The 17,997-nt window shown below is 48.2% G+C and overlaps 1 protein-coding gene across 1 annotated transcript; it reads right to left on the bottom strand.

Annotated features, from left to right (window-relative positions):
* Nucleotides 1–429: 429 nt before the first annotated feature.
* On the bottom strand, nt 430–17,884 carry LOC119213923 (serine protease HTRA1A-like). The gene is made up of 9 exons (XM_037465172.2): nt 17,302–17,884; nt 11,828–11,927; nt 11,106–11,310; nt 3,422–3,616; nt 3,283–3,315; nt 3,066–3,180; nt 2,414–2,471; nt 2,151–2,246; nt 430–1,107 (listed from the first exon to the last, which is right to left on the bottom strand). The coding sequence occupies exons 1-9, from the start codon at nt 17,759–17,761 to the stop codon at nt 939–941; spliced, it is 1,431 nt and encodes a 476-aa protein (XP_037321069.2). The 5' UTR covers nt 17,762–17,884; the 3' UTR covers nt 430–938.
* Nucleotides 17,885–17,997: the final 113 nt, after the last annotated feature.

Raw genomic sequence — 17,997 nt, 5'->3', positions numbered from 1 at the left:
CTGTTGTAGGTCGATTATTTTATGCTGTAGACAGTGGAGCGTAGCAGATCTTTGATTTGAGTAATGGTTGGTTTTAATAGGAAAAACATCTTTTGCCGTTTTCCACCACATTTAGTGGAAGAGAAAATCCGCCTTGTAGACCAAGAAGGTTTTAATCGTGTGTGCTGGTTTGTCTGGTTCTCAGGTCTAGTTATCAATGACATCCTAAATGTGCGTGTTGAACAAAAGTCTCCAAAACATTAAGTGTATTCATGCAAGCTCCAGGCCGCTATAAAGCCCACAGGCAGGTAATGCAATACATAATGACATAAATCCTGATTAGTTTTATGTTCTCAAACTCCGGCAGTCCACCTCATAGTGTGTGTGTGTGACATTAAGGGAAAAGAGATATGGAAAGAAAATTTGTGAAAGCCAGCATGCATTGTAATTAAAAAAAAAGGTAAACCCTTTATTTTCCTCTCAGTATACATTACATCGACCAAAAAACAATTCTACAGTACTTTACAAAAGAAATTTAGAAAACAACAATCACAGAAATCAGATTTTCCCAGCGAGTCTCTGAGTTGCTTGAAGTCGCATTAGAGGCCCTGCTCCGTATTACAAAAGACACAAAACAAGAGAGAGCAGATACAAATAAAATGCCGATAACCAACTTCGTATCTTTGTGACCGAACAGTTGCAACCAAAGCGTTAAAGACTAAACGTTAAAACAACCACAGAGAACAAAGTACAGCACTTGAGCATCTGTACAGTCGTTTTCTTTCAAGGCAAAGCCAGATTATTTCTGGATGTGTGGCGCCGCTCGCGTTTGGCCACACGGCGAGGGGCGGGCGTGGCGGTGGGAGCCCCGCCCCCCCTCCGGCACAAGGTCCACTGGTGATGAGTAAAAAAAAAAAAAAAACCCAGCTCCAGCTCCCCACGGTGGGACCTGCGGAGGGTCAAGGGTCGATCTCCACGGGAACCACCGTGAGGATGGCGTCCTCGTTTCCACGCCGCACCACCACCCTCAGGCTGCCGTCCCGCTTGACGGCGGCGCTGACGTCGGTGGCGGACGAGATCCTCTGGCCGTTGACCGAGATGATGACGTCGTGCTCTTTGAGGCCAGCGCTGGAGGAAAAACAGAAGACGGGGACTGATGGAGGGCGAGCACTTAATGTATGAGTAACAGCTGTAACAATATTCATCTGAGTTGACTGGGGCCCATTATCTAAGCAGAGTGACATGTCCTCCCTCTGCTTGCACTTTGTGTTACTTTCCTTTTCCAGATTTTGTCAAATAAATACATGAATTAAGCGAATCACCCACAGATAAAGGATTAAAAAATACACATCAGTTTAATCAAGTTCTCCTAATGCGTTTATCGTCTTTATATAAACACATCTTTGGTGAGGTTCCTCTTGCAGGCTCGTCAGCAAAATCCTAAATCGACATAACATCTGTTTGGAGGAATTTTAACGGCGGACCAATGGTGACGGGAATGGCTTCGCGAAACTAAAGCACGATGGGCCAAACGTACAGCCGTGATGAAAAAAATAACAAAGCAGTAAATCTGAAAACCACACGCGGACCCGGGGAGCAACGGCGGTGATATCAAAAAAGGGGTACATTCAACTGCTCACTCGCACCCAGCACCCACCAACATGAGCGCCACTAAAGATTCAAGATGTCTCTTCAAAGCAGCACAGAACGAGAACGAGATCGAACGCCGGCGCCTCGAAAAAAAAAATACCCATAAGGTAAGACAGAAATGTCATTATTCAAAAAGCCAGAGTCATTTGGGCCTCGAGCACACTGGCGAGGCCCCGCGGGTGGAGGGGTGTAGGGGGGGTGGTGGGGGGGGGGGGGGGGGGGGGGGGGGCACGCCGTTCCGGAGTGGCGGCGGAAAACCACAGCGCGGCCGGTATGCCCCTCGCAAGAGGTTTGAAGGAAATAGCTGCCCTCAGTGTCTTCGGGAGATGGTGGAGGGGGCCTCCATTGAGGGAGGAGGAATGTATAAGTGGGTCAGGCACTCCATGCATTTACGCATGTTGTATGTGGTGTGGTTCGGCTTTGTTATATATACATATATATATATATATTTCTTTGTGCGTCTATGTTCACTTAACGAGCTCCCGCTCAGGGAGCCAATGAGCACAAAGCGTCGCCCTTACACTGCGGCCGGTGTCTTTGCGATGACCTCCATGACGTAAGCTCCAGAGGTGATGTCTGGGAAGTCCAGATGTCGAGTCTTCAGCTCCTTAGCCAGCCTGGACAATCGGGGTGGGGGAGGGGAGGGGGGGGGTTAAAGGGTTTAAGCAATCGACCGCTATTTCATTCAACACAAGAAAGGTGCGAGAGACAATTTTCCATCACGCGCGCACTTCGAAGGCTGCCATATCGCCGGCGGCGTGCTTAAGCAAAGTGTGCAACTTACGAAGGGGTGAGCGTCATCATCCTCACGCCGATATACTTCTTCTTGGCAGCCGCCGTCCCTGGAGACGGACCAGCACACAATACACATTCAATTGTTCAACCGCTCGCCTCTAAAGGGTGTTTTGTTTCCAAACTCCAAAACAATAAACCCCCCCCCCCCCCCCCCGGGGTACGGATTGTGGATGACAGACATATTACATCGACCGGGCGATGGATGCCAGATTATCTGGCACGTGAGCGCTGTGACTCTTTCACGGCTTTCATCATCTCGCTGTTTCATCATTTTGGATAAATCAAATCAAGACGCCATGTTGGCAGTCACATATAAAAATACACGCTGTTTCAAAAACCCTACGTGGGGGGGGGGAGAGAAAGATTGAAAAGCCATAAATAAAAGAACAACCCGACATGTGCTGGCCTTTTCTTCTAAGTAGTTTCTTTACAGTGTTATAATCTTGTTGGGGCGATACTGAAACGTGGTTAATATAATATGTCACGGGGTGCAGAGCGATGAGAAATATCAGCCAAAAGAAACGGCTCGTGTGGAATTGCTTGCGCTCTCCGACTGCCAGCTGCCAAATCTCACTCACGGCAGTTTGCCTCAGCGATGGGATCATGCTCATGGACACCTTGGGTCAGTGTACAGCTCTTACCTCTGGACAGCCGGTCGTAGGCCTCTGCCAGGAACTCGCGTATTTTGTCCGAGGGTATGGCGAAGGAGATGCCGGCCGTCACTTTCAACGTGTTGATCCCGATCACCTCGCCGTCCTGAAAGCAGCAGAGCCCCGCCCCCCCACCGTCTACTTAGCCGCAATGGATTCAACAAAAAGGTCACGAGGTCCAGCGCTGAGGGAATAAATGACCGCTCACCAGATTTACCAGAGGTCCTCCGGAGTTGCCGTACTGCAAACCAAAAAAAAAAAAAAAAAAAAGGGTGCGTCAATTAATAGATCTGTTTGTGAAGAGGGGGGGAAAAAAAACGCGTGCGTGTTCAGCTTCGTCGACGCACGTTTATTATGGCGTCCGTCTGGATGTACTCCATGTCGGAGTTGGGTAGCCCCAGCTCTCTGCCGCCTCTCTGAGTGGTGCTGACGATCCCCGTGGTAACGGTGTTCTGGAGGGAAAAGGGGCTGCCGATAGCGACCACAAACTCCCCCGGTCTCAGGTCTGACGATCGGCCCAGCGGCAGAACGGGGAGCCTGGTCTGCGAGGGAGGAAACACGGGGGGGTTGGGGGGGGGGGCGGCGTCACTGGAGGCCACGGAGAAAAACCAAGAAACTAACAAAGACCAGTAAGTAAAAAATAAATAAATACATGAAGCGAGGAATTTTTTGTTGTTTGGAATGACGTGAAAGAGATGCAGGATGCATTTGCATATGCTCAGAGAAGGTGTCCTTATTGCATGAGCAGATGGCCCTCAGCTGGCTCTAATGCTTTTGTGCATTAGCGATGTAACGCGGCCTGTTAGTGGCAGCTGGTCTGACAAATAAATCTGCTTCATAGCATTCATTTTTTTATATCGCAAAAGACCATCCAATGCAACACATTTTGTCCTCTTTTCATTCTGACTTAGTGCTGCTTCAAGTGCAATTCATCTACTGAGCTTTAAGGACTTTTCATGATCATTTGTTTTATGAGTGGACTGCAGGAAAATGATTAAAGCAAAACCACTAACCGACTTCTAAACACGACCCACTCAAAGCTGCACGTAAATGTTTACCAAAAAAAAAAAACCAATTATTTCTTTTCCATCGCAGTAAGAAGACATTTACGCCAAAGAACACAACTCAAACTGCTAATTATCAAGATCTAAAGCTTCTTTGTTCAGAAGAGTGTAGAGAAAAAGGCAAGTATTTGCTAACAGGCCACAGGAAAATGGGAAGATTTACTGATTCACGGCAAATAATGAGAACCATAAGCTCCGGTTTGCCCTGTTAAACTAGACAGTGGAAACCAGTGGACGAGGGAGAGCTGGCTCCCACAGACAGACGGGATATATTTATCCATGTGCAGTGACACTTTCCTTCTCTAAATGATGTCACCTCTGCTGCTCAGCCCTGCGTTGGAAGGCCACGACATCACGCCGAGTGCATGCGAGCACCCGGCGGCCCTCGCGGGGGCAGGACGGCGCCCGTAAAGGACCGGTCCCCAGTGCCCCTGTCCATGTATCCATTTTGTTTACTTAAGTTATAAATAGAAGCCGCGCGAGGGTGCCGAGGTAACTGAGACGGCAACACCAAGTTGGCAACAGACGGACAAAAGAATCACCGGGAAATATGCACAACCCACCCAAACACGCTGATCACCAACCCTTCTCGTTGCTGCACGCACACATTTTCCATTCGCGTGTGTGTGCAGGTGAAGACAAACTGATAGGCCGACATATGATTTATAAACTAGTGCAGAGTGAAGTGTGTGCACTTTTTCATTCAGTCGCCACCAGCGTGTCAATGAGTTATTCTTAGAAGTTGACAAAGACAGTGGTGGCCCGTCCCTCGAGGGGTCAGGACCTTTCAACCTTTCAACTTTACCTCACAGACACACACTGATCCACACGTTCAGGCCGTGCTGGTGAATCCTGTGGGTTTTGCATATTTATTCATTTTGCAGGGGCAATGCACACCAATCAACAGGTGTAATGTAAGTGAGCCAGAAAGGCTCGTTTCCATCTGCTGTCCCTAAACCCTACCCTAGAAGCTTCAACAGTGTAGGGACGTTCAAACTGAAACGTCGGGTGGAGGTCAGTCCCTGCCAGGACATCCAGGGCTCTGCCGGGTCACCCTGACTGCGATAACAGTCACTGATACTGCCGCCGTCATGGCAACTGTTGCTATCGGACGAAAGCCTTGCATCTTCAAAATGTCAACTCTGAAGTGCTTCGTTTCCCCGGTGCCCAACTACAGTTAATCCCAAATCCTTCTGAAATAGTCAAATGAACGCGAGTTCAAACGCAACCCAAAATAAAAAAAAAGTCCTGTTTTTAAAATGGTGCAAAGAAATGATCGGTACCCTCACAGCCGGACAGCGCGCGAGGTGAGAGGGCCGAACCAACGCCAAACCTGCGGGACTGGAAACCCCTTTGAAAGGACCCCCAGCTCACATATCACTCATAGCGACGAGTCAGCCATCCGCGGCGGGATGTGGAAAACGCATCGCGCCACACCAGTCTGCCTCTCCTGACCACCCAAGTGACTCAGCCTACTATTTCAGATGGAGGCGACTCGTAATTTGCCCAAAGTCGCTGCAGCCACATTTAAAGGAAGGAAGAAAGGTGGAGGAGGGGAAACAAAAAAACACCACAAACCACGGGAAGAGAGTCTGAGAATGTCAGACGGATGTTTACTTTGATATCATGTGATGCGTTTGCCGACACCGGCTCATGACCTGAGTAATACTTTGGGTCTAAAACCCCAAAAAGGTGGCAGAATGATGGTGTCACTTTTACAAGAAGTCTACAGGGACAGTTTCTTTCCCGAAAAGGAAAAGAAATCCCAAAGGAAACATTGTTTTCTTCAAGTTCTCGTGTGTTTGGATAAGAGAGAAAAGTGGTGCATCTGATTAAAGCAGCGAGGACTAAACAACTTTGACCAAAGAAGTAGTTTGAAAGTGAAACGCGGTCCGCCGGCGAGCCGAGGTCTCGACAGACAACATGGCACAGCGAGACGAGACGAGCCGAGCCGCGGGCAGACGAGCAAACGACCCGCTCGGGGGGGGGGGGGGGGAAACACAGCGCAGGGGTTGCCATGGCGACGTGCCGTTGCGCAATGTCACGGCCTCGCTCGTTCAGAAGCGATTACGGCGACTGCTGTTTTGTGACTGGAGGACCGGGTGCAAAGACGTCTCAGTCGAGCCGAGGGCGACCGTGGACCGGACCGGGGGCCGCGAACCCTCACAAGCTCACACACACACACACACACACACACACACACACACACCTGCATATACAGGTGACTTCAAAGCAGGGAACACACACTTTTATGAGTCCCGCCGTTCGTGTACACACAAAAGGTCTGGGGTTTCTCTGTGGACGTGAGGCCCTCGGGGAGGGGGGGGGGGGGGGGGGGGTTGTGCTCATGCAGGATTGAGCACGCTCACACACATCAGCATCAAGCCAGAGGACGGGGGGGCCACAGTGTGTGGATTCGTCTGCCTGTGTGGTGTGTGCACGTGGCGTCAGTGCCGGTTCGTGTGCGTTTGGTAGAGCGACAAAAAAAAAAAGAGGAAAATGTGGTGGGCGAATGCAACCGTGACTTTGACACACAAAGCGGCAGTCGGCTCTCCCTTGATGTCAGAGACGTTGACGTCTTTAAATCACACTGGCTGAGCCGGATCCTCGCTGACACCAGTGAGGAAACCACTATGGTTTCCATATGCCACTGGGAAGCTTTGCTTCAGTCATTTTAAGAGCAAACACATGTCAGTGAGGTTCCTGCACGAGAGCTCCGAGGACTCGGGGCCTAGACACCACAAACACTTTGAACTGCACACATCCCAATGATGAGAGGGCATGAGGTCTTCAGTGCCTGAAGTAGATGCAGTAGAACAACTCTGGAGATTGAAGTCATGCCGTGACGTACATGCGTGGATGGGAGACGAGGATCAAAGGGGACGGAGATTTAAGGGAAAAGTACGGCGGTAATTCTAATTCCTGCAGGTTTTATAGGTCTGCAGAGGTGACATCGTTGCCTAGAGTCCTCTTTAAAAGGCTGGGGAGACTCACTGAAATCCGCTGAAGCAAGTCAGTGGGGTTGAAGCCCAGCCGCCATGCGTTGCATTCTCCTAAAGGCAACACCCACTTATTTTCTCATTTACCTCTAGCAGAGAGTTTCATCTTTACAGGTTTCAAGATATATTTGCCTTTGACCTTACAATAGAGGTCAATGACATGTCTTTTATCTCTGGATAATCAGGGATTATCTTTTGAGATATGAGCACAAGACTCTTCTCAACCCGATTGGATTTTGGAGGAGGATCACAAACGTTTGCCAAACTAAACAAAAAGGATTTGCATTGTTTTACGCCACTTTTTTTTTTGCCCCTTTCCTGGTCAACTGACCTTTGAAGCAGGCTCAGAGGATATCATCTATGCCCCTAAGTTTACAGTGGGTGTTGTGAATACACCATAACATCACTTTAGATTGTGAATGTCTCAAATCCACTGTTGGTCCTCAATCACATGACTCGCATGACTATTGTGACTGTGGTTGATTTGAAATGTTTCATGCAGACATAGAGTGACGCCATTGACTGGTAACCCGCAACAGTTTGAGGCTGCTGGGGTTGGAAAACAATTTCGTAGCCAAAAGGAGAAATTGCATCAAGACCCAGCGGGGCAAAAGAGAGCGTGTGTGTGTGTGTGTGTGTGTTTTCCTTGGCCCTGTTCCCACCCAACTGGATCCTTAAGCATGGGAACCATTTTGGTCAGAGAGACAAGAGATGAAGGAGCGTGGTCGGGTCAGTAGGAGAGGAGGAAGTAGATTCATTTCCCCTCGGCGTGTCTCTGCAGTGTCTTTCAACTGTGTCCTCTTGTCCCTGCAGTGAGTTCATCTTAAGTCACACACACACACACACAAACAGATTTGATAATTGATTGCAAACATTTGCATTTGTCTGACTTTACTGTTCATGCATGGAGATGTACACATCTCGTACTTCCTGGGTAAACATTTACCCCACGTTGACCCCATGTTGCCGATAAATAGATAAGTGCAGGACCACATTCCTTCTCTGCAAATAAACAGTAACACAATCTCATACACACTCCAATAGAGCCGAGTCCAAACCAGCAGCGGGCAAAAGTCCCAGAGGGACGAGTTATCCAAAGAGTAAGAGGTTGTTCTACGGGACCATAAGGAAATTCCACACTGAAACATGTCATTCTTAAATCATTGGCTAATTCATTTAAAGTTATCTCCAGTTTAAGTGGGAATTACTTTACAATAGTGTCTAAAATCAAAACTGGAAGCTTTCCACTCTGGCATGGAAAATACATGATACAACCCTAACCCTCTTTGACAAGACTGCTGTGCCATACTGTGCCGTACTGTGCCATACTGGGCCGTACTGTGCCGTACTGTGCCGTACTGTGCCACACTGTGCCATACTGTGCCGTAATGTGCCGGATTTCGAGCTCCCCTTGAAGCCAAACATTGGATGCATTCACTCGATGTGCATTCACAGCACAAAGCACTCAAACCCAATGTTTGCGTGGCTGCACAGTCCATGCAGTAACACTATCTGGAATTATATGGAAAGTTCCCTGCACGCCGCATTAGAGTGTTTTGAAGACCTTGAGTCCGTCGGATTAAATGAACGTCCCTGCGAGTAAGGCGAGCGTTCAAGTCAAATTGAAAGCAGGTAAATCTGAATGAGCCCATTGAAATCACTTCTGGGAGAATACCGCGGTGTCCTAAGTGAAATAATGAGGTCAAAGGGCGGCCTTTCTAAATGTGAAGCACAGTGAGTTCCATCATTATCGTGCTTATTAGCTCACATAGTCTTCCAGACCTTTGGGTCCATTTTCCGGGATTTGACCACATCGCCGGTTCCGTCTGTGTCTCTCTTGCTCTCCCCACCCTTCCTTCCTTCCTTCCCTCTACGCAGGGACTAGTAAGTACGGAACTTCCCCTCCTCCCTTCCCATCTGAAGTTCCATCTGCTGGAGACGGACTAATGTATTCCCCAGTGCTGAGGGGCAGACCTGGTCCGGCTACCACTAAACTCCCAAGTTCACACAGAGGAGGCAAAAGAAAGAAGACAGAAGCAAGTCTCTAGGCCCGAAGGACGTTCTCACTCACAAACTGGTACAATTGTTTATTGACCATCTGTGGCTTTCAGCTCTTAATCTGTGAGAAAAAAAAGAGTGAGGAGCAGAGAGGGGAGGCGGATGAGAATGAGTGTGACACACTAAATGCACACGGGGACGTCTTTTGATTGCTTCTTGGTAATCAGCCCTTTGTTCAACAAGCAGCAAGAGTCGTGAAGTCATTGCAGGGCACTTCTGCCATGATGAAGCATTCATTATTGCTATTTTTGCAAACAAACCCCCAGAGCGATGACCAGCTGCCCGTGGAAAAAACAGAACAGATTTCATCATAAGAAAGTCTTTCACTGCTCTTTTCTTCACTCTTCGCTCCCATTATGGGAACAAAACCCCTGAACGTTTCAACCTCTTTTCAGACTTTGAGATCTTGGTAATAGACCCACGTGCTGCAAGTCATAAGCGTGCAGCCGCGTCACCGAGGCCAAGAGAGCGAGCCGCGTGAAGGCCCTGACTCCCGGTCAGTAGGCCCCTGGAGCCTTGCAATGCTGACTTGGATCCCTCTTGGTCCAGTAGACTGAGAAATAAACCCAGACAGGGACTCGGAGAAAAAGAGAGAAAATGCAGCCGATAAATACATCCGGTGTGTGTGCTCGCGTTGCTCGTCGCGTTTCGTAAAATCTGTCGGGAGTTTTTTTTGCAAGCACGAACTGCTTGAACAGCAACAGGATCCGGACCGACTGCCAGGCAGCTGTCTTTTAAATACCAATTGAGCTGCACCTGCATTCTCACTTTACATCACTTGCACTCTGAATAATCTCATGGACCTTGAACGCACCGCCGCGCCAGACTTCAATCCACCGGCCGTCAGATTCCCCGACAGCCTAACTGACGGTTGAGGTAATGTTTTGATTTTGTTACATTGGTTGAGAGCGCCAATTAGCTTGGCTAAGCACAAAGACTGCTTTTTTTTAGCAGTCTCCTCGTGGCTCTATTTCTATACAGGTGAAACTCGAAAAATTTGAATATAGTCCAAAAGCTCATTACTTTCAGTAATTCAACTTAAAAGTTGAAACTAATATATTAGTAAATATATATATACTAATATATATATATATATATATATATATATATCTTTATTTGATATAATTTTGATGATTATGGCTATATATATATATATAGCCATAATCATCAAAATTATTTTTTTGATAATTTTGATGATTATGGCTATATATATATATATAGCCATAATCATCAAAATTATATCAAATAAAGACTTGAAATATCACACTTTGCATGAAATGAGTCTATATAATATATCAGTTTATCAGTTTCACCTTTTAAGTTGAATGAGCTGAAAGTATTGAGTTTTTGCACAATATTCAATTTAAAAAAAAAAGTTTTACCCGTTTTTACTCTGCATGGGAAAATAAAAATTAGAATTAAAAAAAAAAAAATCACAAAAAAATTTCTCCTGTGATTTTATTTTGAAGGGACTTTTTGAATGCAGCGGAGTCTCGGTTTTTTTGCCGGCTAGTCGGTCCATGTTTTCAGCAGCGTGTGCCAGGTTGGGTCAAACCATTCTGATATGGGGGAGACATTGGGTTTTTAGGATAATTAAACATCATCAATATAAAATATAAAAAGTCAGCTTGTGAACTTGATTTAAATAAATTTGAGAAGTTGAGAATGTTCCTCGGTTTGGGTCGCGGCTTGTCATTAAGGGGTGATGGTGGGTCCCGGAGCCAGACCAGTTGAGAACCACTTATCTAGAGAACGTACGTGACTTTGGCCTTGACCTTGAAAGGCAAGAAAAATCCCAAATTTCACTTCCCGAACGTGTCCCCCGCTAACTATGACCGCGCCAGTTCCGTCGCTCTACTGGCCCTCCGGGACCCGCCGGGGGGGGGGGGGGGGGGCGCGTTTTGACTGACCGGCACGTCGATCTTGATGAGGGCGATGTCGGACTTCTCGTCCACGTCTTTGATCTTGGCGTCGTAGGTGCCGCCGCTCTTCAGCTCCACCTTCACCCTGTGCTTGTTGGCCACCACGTGGGCGTTGGTCACTATTTGTCCGTCTTCCGCCACCACGAAGCCAGAGCCGCTGGCCACCGCCACCTCCCGCTTGGTATAGGTCATCCTGTGTGGGGGGGGGGGGGATAGGGTGAGATTATCTCTCTTTGTTTGAAAAGACGCGTGATGTAAATGCAATGCAACGCTTGAAAGCAGAAGAAAGGTTGTGTGCGGGATTAAAGTACACACACAAACAAGAAGGAAGGAGAAACAACAAACACACACTGAAGAGTAAACAGAGCACAATCTCAAGGAGGAACGGCTTTCAAGTAAACCTGAGGGAGAACGGGAGGAAAAAGACAACATCAGAAAGATCTGAGTGGGAGAAAGGTGGAAATGTGGAAAATCAGAGAGCCACAGACGGTTAAAAAAAAAAAACACTTCACAAGCAACGGAGACGGAGACGAGGCGCCAACCGAGGACGAGATGCAGGTAAAGAAAAAGGAACAAGCCGGGGATGAGAAGAAAAGTCGTTGAAAGAGAACAAGGCGCCCCACCAACTGGTGTGGTCTGGTTAAGTACACAGGTGGGCTGTAGATGCTAGTGTGTCACACACACACACACTCACAAAGGGCGGCTCTTACTTGCGGAAAAGTTCAATGTGAACAACAGACGGAGCAATTTTCTCCACCACGTCGGCGATGAAGTTGTACTTGTGTCTTGGGCTGTCTGGGTTGTCCTGAGCTGGAAATACACACACACACACACACACACACGTTAGGGAACCAGATGAGTAAAAGCAAACAAAAGATGCACTGAAATACTGCATGATGTGAGAGCTGTGCGAGAATAGAAACCCCGACCAATGAAAGCTGTGCTTTCCCGTCACGCAGAGGAGGAAAGAGAAGATCCTCCTGTCTATCCCACCATCGATTCCAAGGCAAGTCAGGAAGTGTTGAACGATTGACCTGCTAATTGAGGTCTGCTCAGAAGACATTTTAACCGACGGCTTTGAATCCTAAAACGTTTCCCTCTGAGCTTTTCGTCCTTCCAATGCGCAAATCCTTATTTTGCCACGAGCCTCAAACAACCTTGTCTCACAATTTTCAGCTCCTCAGCATTCTCAAAGGCCCCCCCCCGCAGAGCCCCGAGATGTCCTTGAACGCACCGAAGGGTTAAGGGGAGAGAGAGAAGGTGCATTTAAGCTAACAGCAGCGTGGAATGAGCACCATCTTGCCTGAGCTGAAAGCCACTTAATTATAGAGTATAAAAATCATTTGTCAACTCGCAGGGGGGGGGGGGGGGGGGACATTTTGGTGACATACCATCATTCAACTCAACAACAGCAACATGCAATGCGAGCCTGGACCGTGATCATGTTCACACATATACGCTTTGTGCTGCATTTGTTTTTTTTATTATTTTACAGGGGCTTAGTGAACAAAGCATCCATGATCATTCCTTCCATCGTTATTGAGACATTACACTCAATATATTCATTAAATATAGATGTGTAGAAAAAGTCCTGGGATCCCCCACGTCGAAAGGAAACACCCTCTGCATGGGTTCTGTTCATGATGTGGGAATATTTCACAAGAGACCTGCAAACTTTGGTCTCAGCCACTGGATCGTTGACTCTAAAAATGAACCAGTGGTGTAATGTACCTCACAATCGTTTTCAGTTAGTGTCCTGAGAGTCAAAGTGAGTTTACGATGGGGTGGGGGTGGGGGGGGGGGGATATCCGGCAAATCAGAGCGGGAGTGAAAGAGACAGAAACTCATCGGAAATCCTTTAGAACATGGAGCACATTGAAAGACAACTGTAGTGGAGAGAAGAGAACTCTTTGTATTCTGGGAGGGGTCACAACTGCCTCCGGAACCAAATTGCATAGAAATAGTTGTGTAGACATTTAGACCAAATTGGTCAAGCCATTCCCTTAAATCGGTGAATTTCAACATCTGGGGAGCATGCACATCTGTACAGAAAGTCATAGCAACAATCTGAGATGGGGAGAAGTGAGCAGGGCAAAAGTCAGGAATCAGGAAACGTTAATAGCCATTATATCTTAGACATACATGGAATGTGACTCGGCGGTTGGTGCATGACGGAAGACAGTACAATAATGACAACGTAGTGCAGCAATAAGATAAAAATAAAATAATCAAATATATGCTATGGGTTAGTACACTAAAGCTATGGGTTAGTAAGTTGAGAAATAAAGATACAGTGCACCAGCTAAAAGTGTCCAGGCCGTGTTGTCCCTGAAGCCTCCACAGAGGGTCTCAACCTTCTCGCTGCTTCTAGAGCAGCGCCATGCCACGGTGGTACGATTCAGTTCAGTTACATTAAGGAGTCCGGCCAAGCTACTGATGTGGGATTATTTCACTGCTGAACTGAGCTTAGACTTTACAGTTGATTTACGAGCAAATGTCTCCTGAAATACACCCCGAACTGTCCGGTAAAGTCGTGGATGTGTGGAGAGAGTCGGCGCTTTGAGTCGCGCTTAGTCCACATGACTGCTTCGGTATTCTTCCTCGTCAAACTGAATTGTTGCCAGAGGCTCACTCTGTGCTTTAAATTACAGACATTCTGATCTCTACTTTGTGCAAAATAATTATGCGTTTAAATATGGACATCACAGGGCGAGAAAAAGAAAGGTACCTGAGATAGTAGTGTTGCTTAACTTGTTACACGTTGTTAGCTACATAACTAGAGAGCAAAACCTCATTTGTTATCAGGCAACGCAAAATGCGCCAGGGTCCGACCGACGGTTCGCTGACGTCGGGACGTATGCGTTTACTCTGCGATCTCCTTAAACTGTCTCTGCTCTGCTCACTGAAGCAAAACAATACGTGGACAAGAGCAGCGAGTGTTGTCACCTACTGCTGCGAACACATCCCGTCAGACCAGGCTTATTTATTTATATCCGTTAATGAACTTTTCTCCTCTTGTTACCCTGGTAACCGCTGTCATTAGAAGGTTGCGTCGATTCTTACTGTGAAAATCTACGTACTTCCGGTTTAGCGGCTACGCTTCGTATTTTCATTTTATGGGAAAAACGACAAAAAAACATTAAGTAAAGAGTAAAGGAGGAGTAAAACGTTGTTGGTATGTTTTTTTTTTTTTACGGTAAAAGGGACGTTGATAAGAGATGGGGACTCGAGTTTGAGACTCGGACTCGAGTGCGACTCGAGTCGCACACACGCGTGACTTCAGACTCGACTCGGACTCGAGCTTTGGGACTCGTGAGCATCTCTGCTTCCAACGTCCCGCTACGTTGACTCGTTCTTTTGCAATTCTGTTTTTTAACCTGAGTGGAGGTCCAAATCGGGGGGAGGAGGGGGGGGGGGGGGGGGGGGCACGCTTTGAGCATCTGTTGGCTTTGAGCCAATGACGGGAAGCCGATCAATCCCAACCTTTTAACACAGAAAGTTCACATAAAGCACTTCTTTCATTGCGTTGTCTCTCTCTAACCTCAACGCTGCATCCACCCATCTCCTCCACAATGACCTTCACCACACGGAACCCCCCCACTCAACAACTCGGCTCTTTTTCCTTCTGGATCGTAGAACCCGCTGCTTTATTGGCGCCTGCAAGACGGAAGCAGTTTTTTTTTTCTGATCCTCTAGAAGTGGATACAGAAAGGCTAGTTCCTCTTTATGCATGGACACTCACACACACACGCATTCTTTATTGCTGGACAAACTGAGGCCCCTCCAGAGACGGGTGTGTGAGGAAAATAATATATTTGCATGCTGTTACATGAGATTGTTCCCATTACGACACATGGTGGCTCAAAACACCAAAAAAATGCGAATGAGCTCAAAAGTGTAACATTGGGAATCACTTTTTGATGCAGTAAAGAAGAAACACAGTCCAGCTTTAGGTAATAAGTTATCCATTACACTCAGGATGGGGAGGAGAGGGGGGGGGGGGACACAGACTCTCAAATGTACAAGAAAAAAATGCTGATATATTTAACAGTTCCTACTGTGGCAGAGAGGACATTCAGGGCTTGAGAAGTCATTGGTTTGTGTGCTTTTATCGGTCCGACACGTGGAAACACGAGAAAAAAAGCAGCAAAAAGGGCGTCCGTAAAATAATCTGCAGCAATAAGGGATTAATAAGAGAGCGAGTGTATGCGGGCATGTTGAAGGAAGGAGGACAGATGAGAAAACCAGACAGGGAGGCATGCAGACAGAGACTGACTGACACAACATTAGAGAAAAAAAAAGCAAAAGACACATTTGATACGATGAGCGGACGAGGAATGTGCACGTTCAGCACATGTCCCTTAGACGTAAATCTAAACGGAACATCTGCACAGGACCACAACTTTATGCTTCCAGATCCAATCCTTACACTTTGTGGGTCGTTTCAGCGCCTCGGTGGAACAGATGACCGAGGCCTGCATGTCATCCTCCTCTGTCCCTCCACACTTCAGATTCTCCACCATCACTGTCAATAAAGTCGTTTTTTTTATTTTTAAAGTGAGCGAATGAGAAAATATTTGACCCAATCTTCTTCGCAGAATCCAACAAACTGCATAATGAAACCCCGAAGCGACGTCACGCCAGGTGTTTGGCAGGCGGAGGGGGGTGGAGTTAGTGTTTTAGTGTCATCTCCTGCTCGTTTAATTCGGCGGCCTTGATTTCAGTTCAAAAGAGACCATCTCTGGAGGAGAGGTTCTGCCGAAGGCCGCGTTTGTCGTCCGACCCGCTGACGCCCGCGTCTGATTCAAAGCGTGACTCGCATCACGGGAAGCCTCGCAACCCGGGCTCCTTGGAGCGCCAACAGCCGGACATGACTTAACTTTGTGAGTCGCTTACACGACTGGCAAACAGATGCGGTCATGCAGTCTGCCCCGCAACCGCGCCCCTCACCGCTTCCCGAGCGCATTCGAAACCTTTCCCAGAAATACGGGTTCGCTCATTCTGTGTTTTCCTTCGGTGTCTCTGTTATAAACGGAGGAGGGATTGTGGCTTGGAATTGGCACCAGTGCGTTCCTCTACGCGACACAACAGAACGTCAGAGAGGGGGGGGGCACAGAGAGAGAGAGAGAGAGAGAGAGAGGTTCTGGGAGGAGGGCGAGGTGACCTTCCCAGCTTTTGAGGTTAAGTTGTGGCGCACACTTTGGGATGGATGTAAAACACACACACACACAAACCAAGGACCCACCCCAACGCCTTTACCACCTGCGGCCCTGTGTGCTTTCCCGTCTCCTGAACGCTTTATATGCGGTTTTTGGAGATAAATCACACACACACACACACACACACACACACACTTGTCATCACCGGTGATGAATGGCTGCCTGATTAAATTGCTCAGAATGTGCATTCTCAGCTGGGCGACTCTGTGCAGCGGCAGACACGAAGAAGGGTGCGTGATTATTATCCAGCTGCACCGTTTAGGGGGCGAAATACTTTTTTCACATGACCCTCTTGTCTGACAACGCGCCGGGTCCCTGCTGAAACTCTCACACTGAAAGCAGTTGTCACAAATTGTGTCACTTCGGAGCAGTTTCGGGTCAGGCCGACGAGTCGAATCTACTAACGAGGCTTCGGAGGAATCCCCTTTTCTCTTCACTGGCACGAGCTGCATTGTTTCAAACAATCCGCCCGGATTAGAGCCGTGTGACTGCGCTCACATCGAGCTTTGCATCGGAGGGGGGGGGGGGGGGGGGAGAACCTGTGACTTTGTCCAAACCCGGGGCGAAAGAGGCAGAGGCAGCTCTCTGATGGAGCTGAATGGCGTCTCTTGTTGTCCTTCACAAAACGGGGGATTGTGGTGCAAACTGAATGGAGCCTTCGACTCTAACAGTGCAGTTCGCACCACCAAGGTCCTGTGAGGATTTGAGGGGGTCAAACGTAGATTTTTTTTTTTAAGGAGGCTAATCTGTGAAGGAGCATGTGTGAGAAGAGCCGTCAATGGATCTCAAAGTTTTTTTTTGTTTTAATCTCTGCATGAAGTGTACCAACAATCATAATAATCCAACCTTCTTCCAAATCCTATCAATGTATCTGTGCCGTGTTGTGATCCACACACAAACATACACACACACACACACACACACACACACACACACACAACAACAACAAAACCCCCGAGCCTCACCTTTCCCGCAGGCCCCCCGCTGAATGAAAACCACAGGTGGCTGCTGCAGCTTCTGCGCCCGTCGGCTGACCCTCTTCAGCTCGCAGATGTTCCGGTAGGACACCCCGTCGCTTCCACACACCGGCTCGGTGGCCTTGCAGGCGCAAATCCCGCTCTTGCTTCTCCTCCTCACGGTGACGGTGTACGCCACCCCGGCGGGGACGGAGCACTCCAGCCCCTCTCCGCACACCGGGTCGCCGAGCTTGCCCAGGCCGCCGCACGCTTCGCCCTCGCTGGACGCGCACACCTGGCAGCAGTGGCAGGCGTCGAGGAGTTGTCCCGCCGGGCAGTGGGACGGCATCCGGGGACACATCGACCTGTCACACTGAGCGGGACATCCGATGGTATAGCGGCCGGAGACTTGCGCATCTGCCGGCGCGGGCGCAAAGGCTGCGATTGCGCACAGGAGCGTCCAAAACATGGTTTCTTGAAACTACACTAAAACACAAGTTGTTAAAGTTAAATGGAAAGTGTAAAGGAGCCCCAAGAAGCTCGCTCTCCGCTCACAGTGCAATAGGATGAGGGAGCTCAGTAGTAATGAGGTGGGGGGGGGGGGGGGGGGGGGAGTTAGTTCAACCGGAGAGGCATTTAAAAGAAACTCCTCTGCGCAGCCACTTGCGCAACTTTACAAGACGGACGGAACAAACTTTCTTGAAA

This window comes from Pungitius pungitius, chromosome 13 (genome assembly GCF_949316345.1).
Source record: "Pungitius pungitius chromosome 13, fPunPun2.1, whole genome shotgun sequence".
NCBI lineage: Eukaryota > Metazoa > Chordata > Actinopteri > Perciformes > Gasterosteidae > Pungitius > Pungitius pungitius.
The sequence above is the reverse complement of the archived record's forward strand: the minus strand, read 5'-3'. Positions and strand labels throughout refer to the sequence as shown.

Bases quoted from the DNA above. Each gene is read 5' to 3' on its own strand.
- LOC119213923 (XM_037465172.2), bottom strand. From the start codon at position 17,761: ATGTTTTGGACGCTCCTGTGCGCAATCGCAGCCTTTGCGCCCGCGCCG. The intron at 11,311-11,827 runs GTAAGAGCCGCC...CCCCCCACACAG, and splicing joins CACATTGAACTTTTCCGCAA to GATGACCTATACCAAGCGGG. The intron at 3,181-3,282 runs GTGAGCGGTCAT...TGCTGCTTTCAG, and splicing joins GAGGACCTCTGGTAAATCTG to GACGGCGAGGTGATCGGGAT.